This window comes from Zalophus californianus, chromosome 2 (genome assembly GCF_009762305.2).
Source record: "Zalophus californianus isolate mZalCal1 chromosome 2, mZalCal1.pri.v2, whole genome shotgun sequence".
NCBI lineage: Eukaryota > Metazoa > Chordata > Mammalia > Carnivora > Otariidae > Zalophus > Zalophus californianus.
The window spans coordinates 89,354,239-89,381,643 of record NC_045596.1 but is presented as its reverse complement, the minus strand read 5'-3'; the positions used below and the strand labels follow the sequence as shown (position 1 = coordinate 89,381,643).

The window sequence follows — 27,405 nt, the reverse complement described above, 5'->3', positions numbered from 1 at the left end:
ATTGTTTATTTCTTATAACCCCATAAAGCATTCTTGCCCTTCTGTTACACATGTGAAACGTGATGTAGGGAGGATTTCATTTGCCCAGTAGGTGCTGGAGCTGGGCTCAGTCTCTCTGGCGCCAAAGTCCATGATGTTTCCACTATAACATGCTGTAAGACTTAAATGAAAGAATTCAGCTTTGAAGGAATCAAAGCATGGATAATGAGTGAATGACTTTTTTTTTTTTCCTAACGCATTGCTTTGTGGTAGAAAGGAGATGTCAGTGAGGGAATAAGCACAGGAAATCTCAAAAATAACCCAGAAAGCATAAACTCTCCAATTTCTTTGACTATAATTAAAAAAGAGAGAGTGTTCAAATAAAATACAAAGTTCATTTCACAAATGCAAAACACATAGGTGCAGACAAATTAATCTTCCGCCCACAGTTTTGGGGGCTGTGTCATGTACTTTGAAGCCCTGGAGATTTGATTTGAGCTGAACTTGAAGACAGAGTAGGATTTACACGGGCCAGGGCGGTGGGGCAGGAGCTCAGGTGGCAGGAATGGCAGGAAGGAAGGACACGCTGGTGCTAAGGCGTGTGGCACGTTGAGGGAATGGTCAGGAAAAAGGCTTTCCTGAGGAGAAAAGAGATATCGTTAAGGAGGCTTTACGTGCCGGAATGAGCTAGTAGAAGTCCCAGAAAGTACTGCTTTCTGTTGCTATCATAGAATAGTTTAAAACTGTTCAGCTTTGTTCATTGTAATAAGTTTTATTTGGACCACTTGATATCAGGCAGCTGTTCAAGTAAAAATACATTAGCTCTGTAGAACATTTGCAACAGATTTTAATATATAGTGCACATGAAAGCAAACTCAAAATAATGAAAGCTACTGTGTGTAATGTCACCGATATATTTTACTATATCTCTCCCCCCCCCCCTTTAGGGAGAAGCTGGAGAGAATGGCCCCAAAGGTGACACAGGCGAAAAGGTACAGTGTTGTAAAATATAAAAGAGTATGTATATGAGCAAGAAATATTATTTTATGTATGTGAACACAGAAGATTTTGAGACAGGTAAATGAGTGGTGGTAACTTAGTATGATAAGATGGGAAATAATTCTAGAATTTTAGAGAACATTTGAATATCTAACTTATGAAGGTGATTGTTCCACAAACTCCTAGCTACAAATTTAAATATTTTATTTTTTTATTTTTTTTATTTATTTGACAGATAGAGACATAGAGAGAGAGGGATCACAAGCAGGGAGAGTGGGAGAGGGAGAAGCAGGCTTCCCGCTGAGCAGGGAGCCCAATGTGGGGCTCGATCCTGGACCTTGGGATCATGACCTGAGCCGAAGGCAGATGCTTAATGACTTAGCCACCCAGGCGCCCCCAAGTTTAAATATTTTAAAAGTAAAATGGTATGTCACAAATTCTAGAAATGTGTAGCTAGGTTTGCAGTAATATGGCCTTTAAGGAAGAAAACCATTTATTCATGTGTAAGTCGGGCACTCCCTTGATACTCAGAGATACAAAAATAAAGTTTCTAAAGTGATTCCATTTGTTCCAATTTGGGGGGAGAAAAAGTCACAGGATTGGGATGAGATTTAAAAGTTTGAAAGTAAATGTCATTTGATTAGAGCCTCTAATGCAATCTTGAAAATTTGCCTTGACCTGAAATCTACTAAATCCAGATATTTTGTCAGCCTTTGTGTTGTCTTTTTATTTTTTAATCTTTTAAATCATTATTAGCATCTATATTACAGTGGTCTTGTGGCTCATCTTTCTACCTCTTCCCATCACCCCCCTCCCTGTCTATCATTATAGTTTCTGCTTTGGCTTCATACTTCACAGATATCTCTAGCATAAGAAGGGTATTTCATTTCACTTGTGCTGTAAAGGATTAAGAAAAAGATCTTTTAAGAAACTGAAAATAGAATAGGTTTTCATGAAAATCAAGCTAAGTAATTGAGTGATAAAAAAAGATTTATTCATTTAAGCTTAGAGTTGAGGATAAAAATATTTCACTTTGAAAATTATTACAGTACAGATGGATAATGGTTAGTCATAAAAGCATCCCCATAAAATAAAGAGAAATGTATCTTTCTCATTCTTATAAAGATTAATATAAATATGGCATGGATGGTAGGAATTAATTAATATCACCAAGTCACAGTTATGTTTGTATTCGAAGAGCAGTCCAGAAATTAGAGTGGACCCTCAATCTCTTGTAGACTGAGGTTTCTCACCCTCAGCATTATTGACATATTGGGCCAGATAATTCTTTGTTGTGGGGGCTGTTGGATGTTTAACATCATTCCTGGCCAGCAGCCGCTAAATTCCAATAGTTGTGACAACCAAACCTATCTCTAGACATTGCCAAATGGCCCCTGGGACACAAAAATCACTTCTAGTTGAGAACCATTGCTGTAGACCCATTTTATATACCTGTCAAATTTAATTATCATGCTACCATCAAATATGACATACTTATGCTTAATACTTAATAAGACCAATGGTATACTTTGATCACTCTTGAAGTCAGAATTTCAAACCCCAGATATATAAACTTGGATGTTATATTTAACTTTCTTGTTTATACTTAAAACCAGAGGTCAGCAAACTTCCTATTAAGGGCCAGAAAATAAGTATCTTAGGTTTTCTGGGCCTTGTGGTCTCTGTCACCACTACTCAACTCTGTTCTTACAGTGTGACAGCAACCATAAACAGTATGTACAGAAATGAGTATGGCTGTGTTCCAATAAAACTTGATTTCTGGGCACTGAAATTTTAATTTCATGAAATTTTCACATACCATGAAATATTATTGTTCTTTGATTTTTTTTTTTTTTTTAGTCCTGTAAAAATGTAAAAACCATTCCTAGCACATGGGCCACACAAAAGCAGGTGCTAGCTGGAGTTGGCCCACGGGCCTTAGCTGCCAATCTCTGCTTAAAGAAAGGAAATCTTCTAAACAGAGGGCGTTTTTTTCAAGTGAAAAAAGCCTATGCCAAGTCTGAACTACACCTATGTGGATTTCTGTAGAGAATTTTATGCTTTAAAAGAAGATGTATTTTTAAAGCTTCATTTTTGGAATGTAAGCCAATAATCATTTCTTTAATCACACATTTTTAAATTTCAATTTTCCAGTAGTAAAGCAACTTTTTTTCTTTGAAAAGATCTTATATTAAATCAAATCATTTACCATACCGACTCACATAGAGTAAACTCTCAATAAATGTTAGCTTTCTTACCACATGGAAATTGAAATCAACTAGATGGGCTGTTTTCTTTTTTATCAAAAATTTTATTAGTCAACTGAAATTAAGTACAAGAAATGCTTCAGTTAAAACGGAAATCATTTCTATAAACTTTCAGTGGGCCTAAAAGGGGATTGTAAATAAGAATCTGTAACGTATAATATGTAATCTGACCTGTAGTATTCATCCCGAGAATGCTATAATTGGAATATAATTTTTGATGTGTTTTTTAAAACATTTCCTGCTTCTGTCATATAATTTGTTTCCAGTATGTTGGAAACACTCTTCTCACGGCCTTTGGGTTCAGTATGTGAAACTCATTCATCATTAACCAAGTTTGAGATGTAAAATCAAAAAATGCTTTTTTTTTCTGCCATTGAAGTAGTAAATTACGTCATTGACTGATTCACTTTAATAGGATTTTTTTTCCTTTTGATCCAACTCTGTGCCTTTGGATGGTAAAGCAATCTAAACCTTTCCAGACTGGTCATCTGGAAATGCTGTGGAACTGTAAAAACCACGAGGGTGGGTTTTGTCCCTGGCCAGCAACTGCAGTGCACTCCAGGCTTGAGAGTAACACACCAAAGAACGATTTCAATCATGTGTGGAGTTACTACGCAAAGGTCATGTTCTGCTCTTTGGAGCATTAATCCCACCAACAAATGTAGAAATGGATTTGTTATCTCTTTCAAGCAACTTGAAAGTAGGTGTTTCTGCGGCAAGCTGAATGGTTTGATCATGCCAATCTGTTATTCACAATTCAGTCTGCTGATTCGGAAGCTCCACCTTTCCGGTCTTGGGACGACCTGACAGGTGCCTTCACTTTCTCTGGTCCCTCAGTCTCCATTCCCGGAAACACACTGCCTTCTTGATTTATGCCTACATAGCATCTTTGATTTGCATCCTCTGAGCCTTTTCAGAAGCCGCATCCATATTTGGAGCTACCATCAAATTATCTCTTCTTAAAATCACATGTGAAGGTCTATCTCCGTGGGCCCCTTGTTTTCCTTTCAACTGCTTTTTATTTTCGTGGAACGGTAGAACTTTTTCCTGTGACATGCATTTGTTTATCATGTCTTCTGCTATATACAGAAATAACAGTATTTGCCAAACATGAGAATCTCTTCCTATTTTTTTTAATTTTTCTTTAAAAAAATGGAAAGAAAGGAAGAAAAAGAAAGTATTTTTCATGGTTTCAATCAATAACATTTTTGTTTGTGTATATTAGTATGTGACTATCATGAGCACAGGCCAAGGGCGGGGACTGTAACTGCATTGCTCCCTGTTCTCACCCACCTCCCCGCATCCCTGCAAACAGAACACAGCTGGCTCATAATCAGTGCTCAACAAACACTTACTGAATGAATTAATGAATGATAAAAATGTCACCACATTTACTTCATTTATCCACCTAGACTTTATTAATACATACATAACATTATATACTATTGTGTTTGAAAATAATCACGACCAAAAATAGAAACTCTCTGTGTTTGAATGATCAAAAGTCAAATTCATTTATCTAGAGTGTCTTCTCAAGGGATTTTCCCATTTGTGACTCGCCCTGTGGAAACGTGTTTCTAGACCAGCCAACTTAGGAAGCAAAGAGTGTACTTAAGACATAGTTGGGTTTTTCTGACTTTAATCCTGTATTCACTTTCACTTTTGGACGAATGAAGATTATAAGCACTGACTGTTTTATTTCCACTACTTGCAGGACTATCCTTTAAAATGTTTAACTTATGACTGTCTTTCAGCAGTTGTCTTGCCACTTAAAAGTTATAAAAATTCCTCGAGATTTCACAGTCTAAGTTTTTAAAAAGAGAATTAAAATATCACTCACAGTCCCCTTAAATGAAACTGCTCCAATTTCCACAAATAAATCAGCCTTTCAGGAAACTGTCTTTTTCTCTCCATCCGCTTTCTATGAGAACTAAATCTAGTCCTTAGTCTCATCGGTGGATTATCCAGCCACTTTCCATTAGGACACTAAAAATAAAAGATTTTAAACTGCAGTTAACACAAGTGACTTCCTTTTATTTACAAGTTGACTGCAACTTTTAAGCCCTGTTGTCAAAATGAAATAAACCAATAATTCTCATTCTAATAAAAAACATGGCTATGGAACTTAGGAAGCCCAAAATTCACTTATCTTCTAGTTCCTTCAGTTTCCTTCTCTATTCCACGAAAATGGTAATATCTGCCCTATCTCATCGGAGTTTTATGGGGTATAAGTGAGATGAGAGAAGGGAGTTAGCAAAGTCAAAATTGCTTTTAGGAACACAAAGGTCTTATTGCGCAAAATATTGCAAACCTGATTCATTGGTGTTGATAGCTTTCAGATTTGATTTAGTAGAAATAAGTATTATTTTATTAGCCACACCTATTTCACTCCCCATTAGGAACTCAGTGGAATGTTAATGATCAGAAAGAGAAGTCAGTATAAGACAGTATTCAGGGCCCTTATGTTTTGTCATGTTTTAATTTTTCCTTGGGTAATAACAATTACAGACATCAAAGAAGCTCACATATGTATCAGTCTCTTCAGTAAGTTGATTTATGATTTCCTTCTCTTTCCTAAGCTTTTCCCTGCTAAATTTTTTTTTCATTTTGATCCTTGACTGCTGACTTGTTTAAAACATTCTTTTTGAGATTTGTTCATTGATTTGCCATATAGGTATCGAGCATCACCTATGGGCTAAGCACTGAATAAAAATAGACACTGAATATGCCCCCATGTGGCTGATTGTCTGATGAAGGGACAGACAATGAATGGGCAGAAAATATAAATACGTAATTATGAAGTGAGCTATGCAGGACATGAACAGAGCTCAGTGCTGTGTGGTAGGATATTGTATGTGAGGGGCATGTGTCTGAAGTTGGTTGGTGAAGGGTTCTTTGAGGCAAAGCCACGTAAGCTGAGACCTCAAGAAAGAGAAAGTGCCAGCCTGGAGAAGAGGTGGGAAGAATTGAGCGAGGGGGACCAGTGCTCCATGGACAGAGGCCTGAGGCCTCATCTGTGTCTCTAAAAGAGAGTAATGAGCAGCTTCCCAAATCCAGAACAAGGAACTAGATCCCTGGAGCTCCTTGAACACTTGCATGGATATGACAGCTGAAGAAATTCCAGTATGTACCTTCCTCCTGTGGCAGTTCCTATTTTCTCAACAGTCTCAAACGGCCAAGTTTTCTCCCTTTTTTTTTTTGCTTGTAGCATGTTCATGGGACAGGGGGTTAGAAGGAGTTTGAAAACCAAGGCACTTTTGTTGGCCTCATTTTAGAAATAGATGGGCATTAAGGAGGGCACGTGATGTAATGAGTACTGGGTGTTATACGCAACTGATGGATCGTTGAACATTACATCAGAAACTAATAATGTACTATATGGTGGCTAATTGAATTTATTTTTATTATTATTATTTTTTATGATGTTATGTCAATCACCATACATTACATCATTAGTTTTTGATGTAGTGTTCCATGATTCATTGTTTGTGCATAACACCCAGTGCTCCGCGCAGAACGTGCCCTCTTTAATATCCATCACCAGGCTAACCCATCCCCCCACCCCACCTCCCCTCTAGAATCCTCAGTTTGTTTCTCAGAGTCCATAGTCTCTCATGGGTAAAAAAAGAAAGAAGCAACATTCTTGACTAACCTCCATATTCTTTTCCACGAATCCCTCTCTGCTGATTTTATAAGCATATTTGCTTTGGGAATGTAGTCACCCTCTGTGGTATCCCGATGGAGTACAGTACCTTTTAGGAAAGCAGATTCTACCTCAAGATTTTCTCTCAGGTCTTACATATGTCCCTGCCACCCAGGAGTCATCCATCATCCTGTAATTTTCCGGTGACTGGGTCACAATGAAATAAGTGTAAAGCTAGAGAAAATGTGCTGGTCGTAACTGTGACAGTGCTTCGTGAGTTAAACAAACCGACCTGCTACGTGGCTTTTTCCACCTCGACATCATTAACCCTTTGACTTCATCTGTTGAACCCTGACTTTCTGAAGACAGAGAGGGTCAAGGAACTCCCAGTAACTGAGAGCCCGTGACATGCATACATTCCAGGAATAGAGAAAACCAAAATTCCAGATCTCAAAATTATAATTTATTACTTTAGAATACACTTTTAGCACTGTATCAAGGGAAGAGATACATATTTATATGTTTCTATTGACCTCAAGGAATATAGCCCTTAAGTATTTTGCATTCAAAAGAAACCCATGTTTTTATTTTTTTTATTTTTTATTTTTTTTAAAGATTTTATTATTTATTTGACAGAGAGAGATATAGCGAGAGAAGGAACACAAGCAGGGGGAGTGGGAGAGAGAGAAGCTGGCTTCCCGCTGGCTTGGAAATTGTTGACATCTTAACAGATGCCGTGTTGGTGTGGTCTTATGGAGCATAGTCAGGCCTGTTAGTCATGGGACTCCTTTGAGTGCCATGTTGATAATGGCTCTCTGTGTGCTTCTGTGTTTCCTATTCTCATAACTTGTGCACTAATCTCTCATGGGTTTTGTTTTAGGGTGACCCTGGATCATCTGCTGCAGGAATTAAGGTAACTATAACCTTGTAGTGTTTGTACCCCAGGAGTTACAGTTTTGAATTTTATAAACCTCTGCTTTCTCTTCTTTTGTACCAGTTTTGATGGTTATAACTGTTTTTATTCTTCTGCAATAATCAGCTCCCAAACTCAACAGGGAGTATCTGCTGGAAATCTGATAAAGGCTTAAATAAGAGGTCTTGCCTTCACTTCTCTCTGCAGTTGGATTTTATGGAAATGGGGATTTGTTATGTGAGCTCTAGGTATGATTACAGCAAAAAAAAAAAAATTCCTGTCTCCGGTGAGATATAGAGTAATAGAATAAAGTGAATGAAATGCATGTGATCAAGAAGGCTAGGCCATCTCTGTGAAAGTGTCCAGGGGCCTAAAGGTTTTGGAAAACTCTTGTAAGATTGTTTTTATCATCTTTGGTTTTCTTTTGGCCAGGGGGAACCTGGAGAATCTGGTCGTCCAGGGCAAAAGGTAATACGTGTCTTCTAGTGTGTTTTTTGTACTGCCTCATATTTGCCATTTTATACCTACTATCCACTGTGTGATATGAAAACAATTATTGGAAAATGATGTAGTTTTCGTGCTTTGCATGCAGAGTGTTATTGATTGTTTTGCATTTTAAAAGGGTTGATGCTGACCATGGCAAAATAGAAAATGCCCTGTACATGTAAAAAAGACGCTTTATAAACTAAGGTCTGCCTATACTCAGCTGTCTGAGGCTAACAAAGATCAGTCAGGTTGGAATGCCAACAACTTATCTTGCATGTTTAAAGTTACTCTGCATGTTTCTATCATTCATGAGAAGAAATGAATATTTACTAAACTGTTTCAATTGGGCATGATAGCTTCTTATATTCCTTTTCCTTTCATTTCAAATACTTCCCTACTGATAATTTTTTTGTGTGAATTGTATCTACCTATGCAGTGAATGTTATGTTATACAAACCAGAGTTGTTAATAAACGAAGTTTTAATTGGAGACACTAGCCAAGCACTTTAACCAGTCTGTGAATACATACATGGATTTCTTTTAATCATTTGTACTTCACTTCAGTGATAAATTAGAGGATATGCAGTGATAATGTTTAGATTCGTATTCTCATTTGAGTCTGAGGCAGGAAACAACTGTTAGCAGTTTGTTGTCTGAGCATCTGGATATCAGTGCCCAGTGCTGTCAGATTTTAGGTGACAGATGTGTTGGAGCTAACGAGTAAATGTGAATTCCACATTAGGTTAAATCTCTTAAGATCATGACTCTCCCTTTATCTAGCAATAGCTGATGTTGTAGGAAAAAATATGATTAGAGACATAGAATCTATCTCATTAGTGTAAAGGAAAAGAAAGAATAAATCTCATTATAGCAGTTTGGAATCCTAAGACCTGGTAAAATAATGTTCTTACACTCTTGAAGTCACTGGGAGGATGATTGCTTTGTTTTAAACACTTAGGATTAAAGTAATTTTTGAGCAGGTCTTTCATGTTCTTTTAAAATTCCCTTTAATTTAAAAATAGAGTTTTATTTTGAAACTCAGGCTGTAAGAGTAATGATTCATCACGCCCAGTTTCAGGTAAAGTTCAGACTTTTCCAAAGAGCCCAGCAGAATTCTGCAAATTTTGCTATTTAATTCCTAAGATTTCCTACTGATTCTTTATGTAAGAAATTTGAAATCAACGGTATCATCAGAGATCCGTGGTCTGCTTTGGCTTGAAAAAGCAAATAATCTTCTCAGATGATCTAATTTTAGGCCCCTTCATCTTTAAAAATTAAAGGCTAAATTTAAACTGCTCTCCAAATATGTGATATACTAAAAGAAATGTCTGCAGGACGATTATGCCCTTTTAACAAAACAAAACAAAACAAATCTGCTATAATTTTGCATAGGTTCCACTTTTCAGAGTGGAAGATCCAAAATGATTTTCAATTGCTTAATAAAATATTGCCTTATTATGATTATTTAGAAATACAGTTTAGAGTCATTCCTGGAAGTTTATAGGTTTACATATGGAAACACTGGATTTCCTTTGTATTTCATTAAAAATCTGCTTTAAATTATATGGAGAGAAGGGGTAGATTCATTAAAAGCTCACAACCTATCTGAATGAGTACGTGCCCTGAAACGAACAGCATTTTTTTCATCAATATTTAGGCCAGATTCTATCCTTTGACACAATCTCACTTGCCCACAATATTTATGACTTCCTTTGTCTAATATCAGGATTTGGCAATACTTACCCCAGCATTGCTTTAAAAGTAGAGTATTCCCATGCTTGCCGCTTACTTAAGATTAGAAAATGACAAGCAGAACTGAGTACAGAATCAATTCAAGAGATCTTCCATGGCATTTTCCTCATCATTGAAGAACTGTGTTGTGGATTCTAAACTTAAACTCCTGCATGAGGGACATTCCAGAAATGTAGAGTATCGTGACAGAATGAAAAGCCCATTGATGAGCTTTCCACTGTCTGGTGTTGTCCAATAATGTAGAATGATTTCATCATCATTTTTTTTTTCTTTGATAGATTCAACAGTAAAGTATATGATTGCTACATGAGTTAGAGTCTGTATTTATGTTTGTAAACTGAATGTGTAGATTTGTAAAAACAGATATTATGTTTCATCACATAGTTCTTTCTAACTTCTCTGCATCTTTTTAAAATATATTTTTTAATTTTCAAGGGATAAAAATACTTGATCCCGCTCTGGAAGGGATCCTGCCAGTTGAAGTATATCTAAAAGTACTGGGGACAAAAGCAGAATCCCAACTTTGACAGCAGACAAGGGTCTCCTTTAATGGAGGGTAAAGAGTCAAAGGGAAAGGAGAAGTATAATATGTAAGGTTTAATCTACTTGGACAAGTATTCTTTGAATGGAAGAACAAACCCATTCTTAATTATGACCCAGATCTGACCTTGGGCCATTCATACCCAAGGCCTCAACCCAGAGAAGCTCCTGGGCCAAGAAATAAGCAAGAGTGGAGAAGTCAATAAAAACTGTGTCTCACTGGAAGACAAGCCTTCATGGTATAAATACAGGGAATTTATATAGGACGAAAAGTCTTCCTAAGAATGTTGAGATGTTCCACAAAGGGTAACATTAAATATTTTACAATCTTTCATTGCATTGACTACTACATTAAGTAAACATAAATTTGGGAAGTTCAAATCCTTTCTGAAATATTTTTCCTTTAAAAAGTCCATTTAATAAGGTAATATAAATACATACCTACATACATACACATGTAATATAAGGAACAGCTAAATGCTAAAGTCTCTGTAAGTATTCAACCTACATTGTAAAATATCCCATAACGTTTCATTCATATTTCTCATTTTCTCATTTTCAGGAAACATGGGCGTGTGTCTGCGTATGCATGTGTATATATATATCTTTTTTAAAATAGTCATACAATCCTTTTAATATGGTGAGAGGGAAGTGTATGGTGAGAACTTCTGCAGGGAAACAGTGTTACGACCGCTGTATTTTCACACGTTTCAAACTCAGGATGCCCTGAGTTTCAGGGGCCTTTCCGAAAACAATACAAAACTATAAATTTGTCACCAATAGGTTTACTTTTATTGGTTGTATATTCTACTGCAGTTTACTGTATATTCGAAGGCCTTGTACTTTTCTTTTGTCTTTAATAGTATTACTTTCATATCGTGAAGAGCCATAATTTGCTCTGGTATTATCATTACTTTTAAGTAAAAGAGAATCTTCAGTAAAATATGGATGCAGCCCTTCTACTGGATCTTCTTAAAGTTATCAAATGAAGGGCAAAGGGGAAAGAAAAAAGAAAATCAAATGTATAATGTATAATGTGTCTTTGGGAAGTTTAATCCACTTGGACAAGTATTCTTTGAATGCAGTCTCAAATTCTTAATGATCATTCTTTCTTCTCTGGTGTAACCTCATCTTAGTCTTACTGTTCACTGTACAAAATTTGAGTTATATAGTTTCAAACAGCATTGCTTTTCTTTTGCATTCCTGAAGTACCTGTGACCTAAACCATCAGGATAGTCATTGTTCCCTTTATGTCTAACCATACGGCTTAATAAACAGTCTCTGGAGTCATTTTTTGATAATACCAGAGCAAATTATGGCTCTCCATGATATGAAAGTAATACTGTTAAAGACAAGATATCTGATTGTAGGTTTTCCTTGGAATGAGGATTATTAAAGCGTTTAGATGAAAAGAAGTGTCTCCCTTTACCACTTTTATTTAGTTTAATGCCCTAGTCTCTTTTAGTGTAGTTGTCTGTCCCACTGACTGACCATTTTGAAACAGTGTGTGCCTTTGACCCTCAAATGTTGTTTCCACAAATAATAGTCACCTCAGTCCAATATAGGATAGACTTTCATTTTCCCCGGTGATTCCTTTATGCTCCTTTAGTGGAATTCAGGAGATTTTCTAAGCAATGTAACCTCTTGTCACTATACTTTGTACTTAAAATAATGTAGACAATTCTGTGAAAATGAGATTTAGCTTGACTCCAGTGTGCTCACACAAAATGTACCACTTAATCTCAAACCTGTATTCAGGAACAGCTGCATGCATGGTACCATTAGCCCTAAATTGCTAAGCAGGGTTACCCAGACTCAACAATTGTCAGAAATACAGGCTGGAGTTAAGTATAATCTTAACCATGCATTTATCTTCTCATCATTCAGGAATGGAAAAGAAATCTTACTATACTTTTAAGTGAGCAAGACTTTTAATGTATATTGTTTTGATGTGACCATCTGTTCACACAGCCAACTCTTGATTATCTGAGGTAAGACAGCCCGGGAATAGGATGCATTATTCAAATGCATACATAATCCTCATTTCAGCAAAGAGCTTCAGCTTCCGCAAGAAATCACTTACCAGGGAATAATAAAAAGTAGGAGTTCCTTTTCCTTTTACTTCTCTTGCTTGCCTTCTGGTCGAATTGCTAATGAGCAGTGAGATGGCAGGAAGAGAGAAAACCCTGAAAAATCTGCAAAATGGTCAACCAATCCCTGAATCAAGAGTTGACTGAATTGTATAATCTCACCAAAGTTCTTAAAACTAGACAGTATTTATATATGTGTGTATATATATATATATGTATATGTGTATATATATATATGTATATACATATATATATAGCAAGTATTCAGTTAGGAACATTTGCCATGTTTTTCTCCAGATACTATGACTGAGTGACTATTGTTCTATAATGCTATGTGATTTTCCTGTGTAGGGTGAACCAGGGCTTCCTGGGCTTCCTGGACTTCCGGGGATAAAGGTAAATACTGCACTGACAGTCTCAGCTTCATAGAACTGTAATTGTGAAAGTCACAGAAATCAAAGGAAAATAGGTAAAAATGAAAACTAAAAATATAATGCTATTCTTTAAATACTCTCCAGCCATCTCAGTCAATTAAATTTTTTAAATCGAGGGGCGCCTGGGTGGCTCAGTCAGTTGGTCATCCGACTCTTGATCTCAGCTCAGGTCTTGATCTCAGGGTCATGGGTTCGAGGCCTGCATTGGCATTTTTAAATTGAAAACTAGGCACGGGTATTGCTGACGTTTGCCATTGCTATCTGGACTGTATATTCTACTATTAGAACCTACTATGCCACTTGAAAAAATGTAAGTGCCACATAGGAATTCTTTAAAGTCTAGAATGTCCACTTTCACGTTTTAATTTTATTCTTAACATCCTGTCAGATTCCGACTGGAATCAGAGTCTTAACATCCCCATAAATCGAACCTTTAGGCAGCTGTTTTTGCAATTCATTCATTGTAACAATCGCTCTAAAATATCTTCTGCTTCCCCTTCCTGTCAGTAACTCTCACTGCAAAGGATAAATCAGATGACTATTCTGACCCATATACTATTTCTGTAAACTTTGTGTGTATCTTTTGAAATAATTGCTTAAAGCTTAGTTTGAAAACATTGTTTTACATGTTTTAAAACCATCTAAAAATGTCAAGAAACATACATTTTTTTTAATTGCTTAAACTTTTTCACATGGCAACTGACAAGGCTTAAAGTTCTACTGCCTTAGCAGTGTTGACTCCTTTAAAATCTGCTTTCTAAAGCTTAAAAGCTTTAAAGTGCTTTTTTTTTCATGCTAGAACAGTTTGATAGAGTAACATAACACCAGTATATTTTTCCTTACATTGTTCTCATAGATTTTGAATCAATCTTTAGTGTACATTAGACCATTCTAAAATGAAAAATCCTAGTTTCATTGTGAGGGTTATGTATACTGTTTGATGAAGGTTGTGTTTGAAGTATGGTACATGAAATAATACAGCTTTAGAAATAAACATGTTAAATTATTGAGTTCCCCAGACATCGTATGGTATTATATATTTTATGACTTTATTCGGTATAAGTAACAGACATGAAAACTGTGTTTTTCAGGCTAGCAGTCAGAAATTTCTGCTTGTTGTTTGATGTTTCCCGATTAGTATCATGGACATTCAGATATGTCCTTTTAATATATTTTGTCTTTAGCTTCCTCAGTGAAAAAGTACACTGTATGAGAAAGCTTACTAAAGGGCCAAAGTCTTTTCCTTATCACTTGATATTTAGCATAATAATTAAATATGTGATTTCATATTGTAGAGTTAATTTATGGCAGTTCCTTAGTAATTCCCACACATTAAAAAAAGAGCCTTTTACAAATGATTGGGAGATCATAGATGTTTAAAACAAATTTAAGAAAATTATACTCAACATGAGTTAAAAAGAACATTGTTAACAGCATTATAAATAAGGGGGAGGGCATTAGAAAGAAGGGACATTTGGGAAGGGCTGGGGGAGGGTTTCCTGCAGCACTTACTCCTAAATTGGCAGGGCTGTACTTCCACTGCCCGGCTAGTGTGTGCAGGTACCTCAGCGCTGCATTGAAGTGCGCTTGTCCCTTCTCCTGAGTATGAGGCACCGTCTTGGTGAGAAAGATTATGTAAGGGTGAAGGTGTTGGGGTTTTTCCCTCCGAAACAAACAAAAACCAATTTGAATTACTCTATTTATTATCATTACCTCTTATTCATTTTATGTCTTCCACCACGAAAAATATCCCATGGCCTTTCCCTAGTCATATGTGACCTTTTGAACTTTATGACCTATTTTGAACTTTTTCAAATTGGGAAGAGTGTTGGTGATTTGTCACCTCCAGTAAACGCTTTTATTCCAAGCGTCCTAGGACGTTGCCAGATGTATTTTGTCAAGGTCATATAGCTGATATTTTCCTTTGTTTTTTAAACCTCGACTGTGATTGTTGTGATAAGAAGCTATCAATTGACAAAACCTTTTATCTTTCACTAGAGATCCTTTTCTATGCAATTAGCAAGTGCTGTTGGGGAATTACCCAGTATTTGATTTAAATCACAGATTCTGTTTTTGGTTTAATTAGCTTTGTCTTCTCGCTCTAGTTCAGGATATGAGCAATGTTCTTTATAATGTAGTAGGTGCTCAGAATACAGAAGTCATCTTGTGAAGGAGACTATTTCAGAACACAAAGTCATTAGCAGGCATTGGATATTTATAAATGTAGAGTTACAAGTTTATAATCTTACGATATAGCTTCATTAACTTGAGCTGTTCTTTATTCTTTCAATATACCTTGCTTCTACTCAGTTGCTAGCCACAGGATAGTTAATCATGATTTCATAGTTTGAATGAGTAACAATATTTAAAAGATGAAACCACATGTATGGATTTAAAAACGTGTGGTAGCAAGAACTTGTGTGATAGTTCATGCTTTGGAAATACTTCCTGTTGCTATTCATCCCCTTCTTCTCTGCTGGTACTACAGAGAGCATGCAAATGCCATCCGTTATTTTACAAGACATTGAGGAAACCAGCCATGACATACCAGGGAAGCTTTGATTCACCACCTGTTGCTCTCAGGGAATGGTGGGGAACTTAATGAGCACCCAAATGCCTTCCACACAGCTCTTAGGAAATGAGCAAAGTGCCTAAATACAGACAGCAGACTCATCTATCTATCACCTCAGAGTCCCACTCAGAGAAAAGTGCTGATACCTTGGGCATACATAATAAAAGTCACCAAGAACAGGCATACCTTAACTTCAAACTACTCTTAAGCTTCCTGCACAAGTATTGGAAAGTTCTCTCACCATGTGGAAGACATTTGGAATTCCTATTTCATGCATTCATGGTTCATATAGTGTCAAGATGTTCAACTGGGAAAATTAAATTATGCACAATGTACCATGCAGACATTGATCTTCTGGAATAAGCTCAGAAAATGATTTTTATAAACAAGGCTTCATACATGTTTTTCATGGGTAAAACTTACTGTAACTAGCTTTCCTGATATCACCTAAAAGGGTAAGATCTGAAGTTCTTATTTAAAAAATTTTTTTCTCTCCACACTTATTTTGAAAAATGTAAATATGTTACTTACCCCTTTTATGATTACATTACCCTAGTAATGAAGCGGTATAGAGCAGTGATCAAGAGACCTGACTTTAGAACCAGACCACCAGTGTGCGGGTCCTAGTTCAACCCCTCACCAGTAATGAAGCTGTATCATGACATTGGGCAAGTTACAATCATCTCCCTGTCCTCTGGTTTCCTTATAAAATGAGATTCATCACTGTACATAACTCAGAGAGTTGTGTATATTAAGTGAATTAATATATGTGCAGCTCCTAAAATATTGCCAAGCATACAGTTAATCCTATATAAATTTTAACTATTACTCTTTCTTTCTCTTAGAGCAGCTCAGAATATTGGAAACATTGGTTATGTACATGTTCAATATAGTCTTTCCTCATGTGAATAATTTTAACCTGGAGAACATAAAGCCATTTACATTCTATAGGTTAAAAGAGGTAAATTCTGAAAACTCCTTTGCTGTGATAGATGAATGTTACCTTTAAGAACAGTAAGAAACCTACTTTTTCTTGAACATCACACTATTCCCCTTTTCCTATAACTCAGATATATTCCAGGAACAAAGGATGAAGGAACCATCTGGGCATAAGACATGGTACTGTCAAAATTCTCCTTCCTACACTGTTCACAAGAGAAACTGGACATGTAATGAGGAAAATTTTCTAGGCCCCAGTCATAGTGTTACCTGGACCAAGACATTTTTTACAAATATGGATTTTCAATGAGTGCTTTTCTCCTTTCAACAGAGACCACCAGTTTATCTCATTATATTCAGAAAGTAAATTGGAAAAAATTTATATAACACAGTAAAATTAATAGCATAGGGAAACATAATACAGTAAAAATTACATCAAATGAAAAAAAGCTTTTAGGTGGCAAAAAAAATTTTTAAGTATTTTCCCTCAAGCTTGATAGTTTTCTTCTGGCTTCCACATTAGTGAAAATTTGACATTCAGATTAAGAATTTGAGGATTGGGAGGGTATGAGATAGTAACTAGTTCTTTATACCTCATTATATGAAATCATCGTTGCCACCAAATCATATAAAGGCTAAGCTTTACAGGTGGCAAGAACATTTATGTTGGCATTCTTAGGATTAATTACAGTGTTCAATAATCTAATAGAAATTTACCATCTAAATCCACTGGAGATGAGGTTCCTAACTCAGAAACATCAAGTCACATTTTAAAAGCGAGTGGGGAAAGTTTTTGGAAGTAACAGAGAATGTGAAATGTATTCCTAAAAGAAAAAAGAAAAGGAAGAAATACTGGTTAAAAGGATAAGATTGTGTTATTGTTACTTATAATTATTTCCTTCCTGCACAGAGTGTGTCTGAGCAGCTGAGTAGTTTAAGAATCCAATTAGGAAACTCATGCAACCAGAAATCAGAGATTTTTTAGCAGCCATAATGAAACCTCCAATAAATATACTGAATGTGTTTTCATGATGTAATCCTGTTAAGAAAAAAAAAAAGCAGAAAGGTATGTTTCTGAGTTTTAAATAAACCTACTATTGCAGTTCATTTTCATCATATCACCAAGATGTTTTAATTTATACTCAAATTTTGTCCTTAAGGGAAATAGTGTTTTTGGGACAGACTACTTTCTCATTCTTTTTTTTCTCCCCTCAATAATTTTACAAATCAATCATTACAAAAACTAGCTGCCTGGACGTTCTTATTACAACAAATGTTCTTGCTGTAATCCTCAGAAGCAGGTATCATGCTGACTTGAATTCTAATTAGCCTTTAAGCAAGAAGAATACTGTATGGCTAATGCATTCAGTGTCAAGACACATTAATCAAAATTATTGGTGATGCTTTAGCACCCAGGCAAATCAGCACATATTTTTCAAGCCCTATTGTACTATTTTTGGGCAATGAAAATTGGATCTGCTTGGGAGTAATAAATATCATGGAAAACATGACTTGGGTTAAGCTGGTATGTTAGAGGCTTTTTTAGACAGGTTAAAAAAAATAATATCTTTTACTGCTTTAATTGATAATGACATAAAAATAAAACAAATGGTAATAAATGAAAAACCAGAGCTTTTTCTGTGGGCGAGAGCTAATCAGTTAGGACTTTCTGGCCACCATTCCATTTAACAGATGGTGAGTTCTGGAAGTTTATAGAGAAACACCCGGGGAGCCATTTCCGTGTGAATGAAGCCATCTCTTCCTTTCTTACCTTGACCAATAATCCCCTCTATGTATTTGTTGACCCTTCTCACCTATGTGACATACTCACCTTTATGTAAATTTGATAGAAGAGTATTCAGTAGACTATCCCAATAGCAATTTAGAAGATAAAGGAAGGTGATCTCAAATACTTTCTTGCTGTGTATTAAATGTGGGCTTGAAGGAAAATCAGTCCAGATTTTATTATGGAATTCTAAAATTTAATGAGACCTTTGACGGTTATTGTTAGATTTCAGAAAGATCATGTTCTCAGGGAATTTTCTACCTTTCCTTTGCCTTGTTTTAATATAGAAGGTCAGTTTTTGTTGCCCTCTTTTGTTAAAGAAAGTAATTGTTTGCATTGTTTTGGGGTATTTTGTTTTGTCTTAGGGTGTTTTGTTTTGTGTGTGGGGGCAGTTGTCAGAATACACAGAATTTATAAGCTATCTCATTAGGCTATTTATTTATTTATTTATTAAATATTTTATTTATTTATTTGACAGAGAGAGAGAGAGAGAGTACAAGCAGGGGAAGTGGCCAGCAGAGGGAGAAGCAGGCTTCCCGCTGAGCAGGGAGCCCAATGCGGGGCTCGATCCCAGGACCCCGGGATCATGACCCGAGCCAAAGGCAGCTGCCCAACTGACTGAGCCACCCAGGGGCCCCATTAGGCTCTTTAAAGTTTTTTATTTTTTTTGTTTTTAAAGATTTTATTTATTTATTTGACAGAAAGAGAGACAGCAAGAGAGGGAACACAGCGGGGAGTGGGAGAGGGAGAAGCAGGCTTCCCACAGAGCAGGGAACCCGATGTGGGACTCCTTCCCAGGACCCTGGGATCATGACCTGAGCCGAAGGCAGACGCTTAACAACTGAGCCACCCAGGCGCCCCGGCTATTTAAAGTTTTTAAAAGTAACAACAAATGAGTTAAGTAAAAGTGGCTTCAGTGAAAAATCTTATCTTTTTTGTATCTTTTTAAATCTTATAGAGTGAATAGATCCCACCTACCTACAGCTTAATTTTCTTGTTTTTGCGTACATTGACAATGTATGAAAGAAAGCTAGGTGGATAGAAAGAGAGAGATCTAATATTAACACTCTAATCAGCAAGGAAACCTTTTGGTGCAAAATCAGGATAATTGTTCAAATATAGTACTTACTAGCTATTGTGACTTATCTTCATTGAGCTTCATACTGCAAGATCAAAGTTGTGGCTGCTGAAATGGTTAGCTACAGTTGGAAAGGTCAATGTGAGACCAGTAGGCCCTCCAAAGTTGGTCATGGGAAGATACATCTTTGATCTCAGCTAGAGATATTCCCTGTAGACTTGGTTCTGCATCTTTATGTGCCCTGGCTGCTTAAAACTTTCATTCAAATTAGCAACTTGTGTCAGATTTTCAGAGGGGACTGCTTGCTGCTGTTGTGGCGGCTCCCAGCAATGTACTACGAGGCCTATACTATGCTATAGGCTGAATAAATAGCATTTCTTCTACCCAACCCAAATCCCAGTCTGGTTGCCTAAACCACAGCTACTCTATTATTGATTTTTTTTCCTACCAGCTTAACACAGGGAAACATGTTACAGTTTTGGTATTGAGACTTGATTTTTTTTTTATTATTATTATGTTACGTGGTGTATATGTATATACAATGGAATATTATGCAGCCATCAAAAAAAGAAATCTTGCCATTTGTAACGATGTGGGTGGAACTAGAGGGTATTATGCTAAGAGACTTGATTTTTGAACTCACTGGTGGCGAGCTAATTAATTAAAGAATAAACAAAGGACAAAACTCATGAAACAACCTAGGAAGAAATCAGATGCAACATCCAAGACAAGAGCAGAAAATTAAACCAAATTTTTCTTCATTTTGGAATTCAATGCTGCATTAGTGCCATATTACAATAGCACAAACAAAGCTGAGATTTCTATTTCTCTGACAACCATTTAATCACTGGCTATCATGTGGCTTGGATAGCAGAATATTGTGCCAGCAATTAATTGTGTTTCAGCAGTTAAAATTTTGGAATGTATTAAGGGGTTCTGATAAATAATGCTGTATATATTTTATCTCTGGGCTTTGATTAAATCAGAGGTCTGTATTTCTTTTAAGAGTTAGGTATTATATTGTTTTATTTTCCTGTGTCTGTCTCAGGCATAGATGTAGTTGGATGTTTCCAGGACCCACGAAAACACGACAAAAATAACTGATTAAACCTGGACTTAATAGTTATGGTCATGGTAGAGGAACAGAAAATTTTAAGATGCTTGTTCCTTTCCATTCTTCTTTCTCTCTTGTGTTCTCCCTGCTCTGTCCCTACATTCCTCCACGATTCCTTCTCTTCCTTCTCTCTCTAATTTTTACTTTTGTCTTTCCCTGTATTTGAGCACTGACTTTACAAGCAATGACATTTTAAGATCTGTCAGTTGGTTGCCTTCACTCTTTTGATTCCCTTCCATACAGGATCAGCAGCACCAATAGGAATGGACTCCCAGTTGGCTTTGTAATCTTGTTCTCAATAGGAACAAAAGTAAAAACCTAGAATGCTATCTCACTAGAGATGGTGATTGACTAGAGAGAGATGGAGGCAAATTTAAATGTATTTATGAAATGAGAGAAAATAAATATATATGTTTGAAACTTGAGAGACGAACAGATTAAAGTGGCTCTGAAGTAATGATCTTCTTAACTCATTTTTATGCTATTCACTGGGGCCCTGGTGTTCATGACAAACCAATTTTTAAAGCTCTGCCTTTCCCCTATTTTTCTTAGATATTTTTTGTTGTCATTTTAAAAAAAACACTAACACATCATAAACTGAAAAGATTAATATTGTTTCAGAAAATGTCATTTTTTATTGTTTTCACTTCAATGGTGGAGCTATTTTACCTGCTGTTTACCTGTGTAAATACATGTTTCCCTGATTATGACAGCATCTTCCCTTTTCAAAGGATCTCTGCCTTATGTTTGCATGTAATTCCTGAAATGGCTCATAGAAATTATAATTTGGATTTTCGAATTCAAGTAATTGTCATAAATTTTTTAAAACTCTAAATTTAGTTGCCCCTTCATTAAAAGTAGTGTACGGGTTTAATTGCACTGTTGTTCCAACTTCCTCTATTGTCTCTCTACCCCTACCTTGTGTGCTCAAACAAATATGTGTGAGTAATCTCCAATTTAGCAATCTTATTTCCCATTGATTAAATCAGATTAGATGTATAAAAACAGTTCTGAGGATTATTATATAGTACAATAAAAATAGTTCTCCACCCTGAAAACTTATATAACCTCATTTTTATATAGTCTGATATTCTCCAAAGATTTTTTTCCCAAGAGTGTTTTGTGTTTAGATTATATTTCAGCTGCTTTCCCCTACCTTCTCCTAAGTCAGTCTCCTTCCTCTATCCTGATTAACTAGAATTATGACTACACTAGAATAACCAATTGCTTATTTTTTTCACCACAAAACCATAGGTTGTCATGGCTTTTCTCCTAGACATTTTAGGAGGTTAGAACTTTTAATCAGTCCTTGTCAAAGAGGAAAGATTTTTTTTAAAGGATTACATTTACTTAGAGAAATTCAGTAGATATGACCATTTTCTCCTTTTCCTTCCTTACAGGAAGAAAACTCATTCTTAGTACACCTGTCACTTCTCTACCTTATATATACACTTCTGCTTTTGTAGTCCTACAGTCTCTGACAGCTGGATATTGTCTCATGAAATGATGATATATTCACATGAGAAAATTTAGGGTTACTTCTTGGAAGAAGTTGGAGAGGTATTGTGTATAGCCCCATACAGATCGTAGAGAAACAAAAAGTCACCTTGTATATCACCAATTAGTTGCAGAGATGATGTAATACTATTACTAACCACAATAATAATGATGATAGCTAACATTTTTGAGACTGTAAGATAAGGGCAACAATAATAACAAAGTTATTGTTCACTTACTTTATTCTAAAGACAACATTAAGTGTTTTGCTTGCATTATCTTATAAGTCTTGACTATGCCACCCTTTAAAAACAGTAGAATCTTCCGTTATTGGGCACCTCAGGATTCCAATTTGCAAAGCCAGGCTTTAACTCAATTCTGTACTTTTGTACCAAGAGTTCTCAAAAATTTTGCTCTCAAAACTCCTTTACACGCTTAAAAACTAGGATTGAAAGAATTTTCATTTATGTAGGCTTATATCTATTGAGGTTTCTGTATTAGAAATTAAAACCGAGGGGCACCTGGGTGGCTTAGTCATTAAGCGTCTGCCTTCGGCTCAGGTCATGATCCCAGGGTGCTGGGATCGAGCCCCACATTGGGCTCCCTACTCAGCAGGAAGACTGCTTCTCCCTCTCCCACTCTCCCTGCTTGTGCTCCCTCTCTTGCTGTGTCTCTCTCTGTCAAATAAATTTAAAAAAAAAAAAAGAAATTAAAACTGAGGAATTTTTTAAAAACCATTATGTGTTAATTAAATAACATTTGTTTATAAATTTAACTGAATTTTCCAAAAGAAAAAAAATTAGCAAGAACAGTGCATTGTTATACTTTTTTTTTTTATTTTTGGCAAATCTCTTTAATGTCTGGCTTAACAGAAGGTGGCTGGATTGTCATATCTGCTTATGCATTCAATCTGTTGCAATTTGTTGATTTAGTTGAAGTGTATGAAGAAAAACAGCCTCACACAGATATGTCATTGGACAAGGGAAGATTATTTTAATAGGCTTTTCATAAAATTGTAGATATTCTTCTTCAGTACTACCCAAACTCTACAAATGGTAGTTTCTTAAAGGTTAAATGAAATGTGGAATCTGAAACCATATCAATGAACTTTTCCTACTGTGTACACTAATACGGGTAAATGAAAGAGGTTGAGCACCTCTGTCATTAGTTTAGGAAGTTAAACACCCGACCAGCTCAAGACTATGAGTAGATATATTTATGCATTATTTACTTCAACAATTGTCTTTCAAGCCTGAGACAGAAAAGAGACCATTGATTATTTCCTCCCCATCTTGCCAAGGTATAGAGAAGATTAAGAAAATGTCTCCAAAGTGGTTGAGAGCTCTGGAATTAAATAAACCTAAAATTGTGATCTTAAAGTTAAGTATGCTATTTCCCCTTGAATAAATTGAGGTAAGAAATGAATACATCAATATGGTAGATGCTTTCTTAGAGTGAAATAAGGTAAAACTAATCATACTCAAAGTCTTTAAAATTAGCCAGTATTAGCAATGCTAAAATCATTGTGACTGTCAAATGCATTGCTAATTGTGTATCTGGAAATAAAAACTTTCCCCCCTGAACGTTCAATTCTATTTAAGGGAACTTACTATACTTTCCTCAGGAAAATTTAATGTATATTCCATTTTTTTAAAGGAAGAAAAATCACTTTTGTCTGACCACTGAGATCACAAGGCCTTATTTAGTTATTTGTGAATTTTGAAACTGCATGCTTCATCTTTGCATAAACTAAACACTAACCTGAATAAGAAATACATTTTTTCAGCATTTACTCTTTTTTCTTCTCTTTTACTAGTATGCTTTAATAGTGTTCTATTTGCTTTGCTAAATAGTGAGATCAGTTTATTTCTACTTGAAGATATGCAGATTTTCAACCTATTAACTCATTACTAGATTTTCGTGACAGTAAGTCATTACTAATGATACACATTGACTTTATTGCAACTTTTTCTTGAGGGTGGACAGAGAATATTTATGAATTTGTATATGAAATTTTCCTGGGAGAAATATCTTACTTGTAAATAAATGTATTCCATGTGATTTTTTTGTTTAAAATAACAAGTTAAATTCTTTTTAATGTAGAATGGTCATCATTGATTTCTCCGAATATTGTTCATTTTCATTTTAGACAATTAAGAGATCATCCAAAAATTACATCAGAGCTAGAGATAAATATATTTGAGTTCTGTATCAATGTGATACATTTTGTGGTAGTGATATCCGTTTGTTCCCCACCCAGTACCCAAGGTTTTATGTGGCATATTTTTAAAACTGACGTGTTTCAAAATATTTGATGACATTAAACACTTTTCATAAAACATCCTCTCTGTATCTTCCTGCTCAACTCTAAGTATCAAAAAACAAATGTTGAAATATCACTACATTAGAAAAAAATGAAATGAATTAATAACATTAGCAACTGCTCCAGAAATAATCCAAATGGAGGGGGGAAGCAGTAAGTTTGGGAACAGAGCCATTACATTTTTTGCTTTAAAACTTCTTTATAGATTTCAGGAAGTTAGACCCTCACATTTGAGCTCACATTGTTAAAAAGAAAATAAAACTTTATGGATACTGAAGAAAATATGAACACTGGTCTCAGGTGTTTTCTGACAAATATGTGTCTTTTCCAACACCAATTCTCCAACTCTCTGATCCTCTGACACCAACTGGGTGTCCTACAATTCAGTCCTGTTGTGACACCAACTATTTAGGGTTAGCATCAGACTCCACAGGCTTTAAGGGCTCAGTCCCACAAAGCTGCCCTCACTTTCAACCTCTTTATATAAAGGATGGTCTAAGGACCCCAATCACAAGTACTGGGTCCCCTGGTTACCTGCCCTTCTGACTTGGCTACAAATTCGAGGGTACTAGCAACCAACTCACCCTCATCCCCACTCAAGTTTGATAATTGGCTACAATAACCCACAAAACTCAGGGAAATGTCATGCTATTACAGTTTATTATAAAAAGATTAAGATGAAGAGGTAGGTAGGGTGAGGTCAAAAGAGTCTCAAGCACAGGAGCCTCTGTCCCCGTGGAGTTGAGATTTACCATCCTGCCAGCACATTGATGTGTTCACCAACTTGGCGGCTCTCCGATCTCTACTGTTTAAAGATTTTTATAGAGGTTCCATTACATAAGCATGATTGATTAAATCATCGGCTGTTGATGATTGAACTCAATTGCCAGTCCCTCTCTCTGGAGACGGTGAGAGGAGAAGGACTGAAAGTTACAACTTTAACACCCCCCTCCTGAAGCTATCTAGGAACCCACCAAGTCACCTCATTAGCATAAATTCAGGTATGTTTGAAAGGGGTTTGTTATGAATAACAAAAGATACTCCTATTCCTCATTATCACTTAGGAAATTCCAAGGGTTTTAGGAGCTCTGTGCAAGGAACTAGGAACAAGACCAAATATATATTTTAATATATCACAGCTGGGTTTCCTCCAGGTAGTGGGGAAGAGGTTATGGAGGTATAGCAAGGAGAGATATTAATCCTTTCATGCTGAACATTCCTGAATCTCTTCCCTGGCCACACCTATATATCAGTTATCTATTGCTGCCTACCATATTACCCCCAAAACTAACAATATCCAATACCTCACAGTTTTGGAAGAAAAGAAATTTGAGCACAACTCAGACGGGTGCCTCTGGCTCAGTGTCTCCCATGAGGATGCAGTCAAACTGTCAGCCAGGACTGTGGTTTCATCTGAAGACTCCGCTGGAGTGGACCATCTGCTCCCAAACTCACACACATGGTTGTTGGCAGAACTTGGTCCTCACCATGTGGGCCTCCCCATAGAGCTGCTCAGAGCATGGCAGCTTGCTTTCCCCAAAGCAAGTGATCCAAGTAAGAGAGAACAAGAAAGGGCCCCCAAGATGGAAGCCACAGTCTTTTTATAACTTAGTCTCCGAAGTGATATCCCATTACTTCTGCCAATATATTCTGTTCATTAAATATGAGTCAGTAAGTCCAGTCTACACTTTAGCAGAGGGGATTACACAAGGGCGTGAATACCCAAGAGGTGGGATCGTTGAGGCCTGTCTTAGAGGCCACGTACCACATCCACCCTAACATAATGGATCTTAATTTGGTAAATGATAAGAAATAGAGGACAACAGATGACAAAGAAATTTGTAAAGACATCGGTCTGGTTTCTTTGTCAATTTTACTCTCTTAAGTTTTTCCAAAGTTCTGCCCAGAGTATTTTCACTGACCAAAACCAGTTCTGATTAATTTTATACTCAGTGGCTGGGTCTAGCAGGAAAGCTGCATACAATCAAAGGGGTAAAATCCCAGTAAAAGTAAATCAGTTTAACTTTACTTATTTACTGCCAAATGAATAATAATCTCATATGCCCATCTTTTTTAAAAGGGAGAACCAGGTTTCATTGGTCCTCAAGGAGAACCGGGCTTACCAGGGTTACCAGGAACAAAGGTTAGTGGAGCTTCTTTCCCTTCCTTTATTTCTGAAATATTTTGTCATATATTTTTAGTTCATTGTGTTGAAAAAAGTGTGGAGTGACTTTATTGTTTAGGTGACCAGATATTTTTGCCTAATAGAGAACGAAAACATCTATCACCTATTACTAACACTCCTAATGGAAAACCAGATTAAATAGAGTAATAGGAAGTTAATTCCAGAAAGCCTCAGGTAAGACAACAGGATAATGAAATATATTAGTTGCTCCTGTTTTCCCCAAATTGTTCCTAAATTGATATGATGCTGTTTGCCTCCTGACCATATGAAAAAGTAGGGGGATTGTGATGGGGAGAGAGAGAAATCATTAACTGCTGCTCCTTATTGCCAATTTTAGGACATACTTGTAAATCAAACATTATTATTATCCCCCTCCCCTTGCCCCCTGCTCACTCCCTAGATTTCAAAGGCAAGTACTGATATCATATAGATTCCTAAGTGTCTCATCTCAAAAGGATCTATCCTGAATAATGTCTGAGAAAGATCCTGTAATGAAAACCATGTCATGATCTTACACTTGGCAACCCTAGAGAGGGACCTAAAAGCAAAATCTATATGCCACCATATAAAAAATTATGTTGCTGTGGATATAGTTGGACCCGTAGTTCTCTTTTTATCTACTCAGTAAGACATAAAAAGGTATGGGTGGAACTTTACTCATGACAGGCTCATGAATCAAAGGGGCAAAATTAGATCAAACTACATTCTTTTATTTTTAAACTGTAGAAGTCTTTGCTTCAGTGTGTATCGCATTCACCAGAAGTAAGCCAGGATGATTTCTAAGAGCTCGGGAAATATGTTCATGGTC

General features: G+C 36.2%; 1 protein-coding gene across 10 annotated transcripts in view; it reads left to right on the top strand.

The window, feature by feature from the left end:
- COL25A1 (collagen type XXV alpha 1 chain) overlaps positions 1-27,405 on the top strand; it is a 461,773-nt gene that overhangs the window by 379,960 nt on the left and 54,408 nt on the right. For 8 of the 10 annotated variants that reach the window (XM_027599864.2, XM_027599873.2, XM_027599871.2 and 5 more), the window contains 5 exons: positions 927-971; positions 7,769-7,801; positions 8,234-8,269; positions 13,021-13,065; positions 26,493-26,555. In XM_027599864.2, coding sequence (XP_027455665.1) covers positions 927-971; positions 7,769-7,801; positions 8,234-8,269; positions 13,021-13,065; positions 26,493-26,555 — 222 coding nt within the window. The remainder of the gene's footprint in view (positions 1-926; positions 972-7,768; positions 7,802-8,233; positions 8,270-13,020; positions 13,066-26,492; positions 26,556-27,405) is intronic. The other 2 variants (XM_027599874.2, XM_027599867.2) reach the window with 1 other exon arrangement.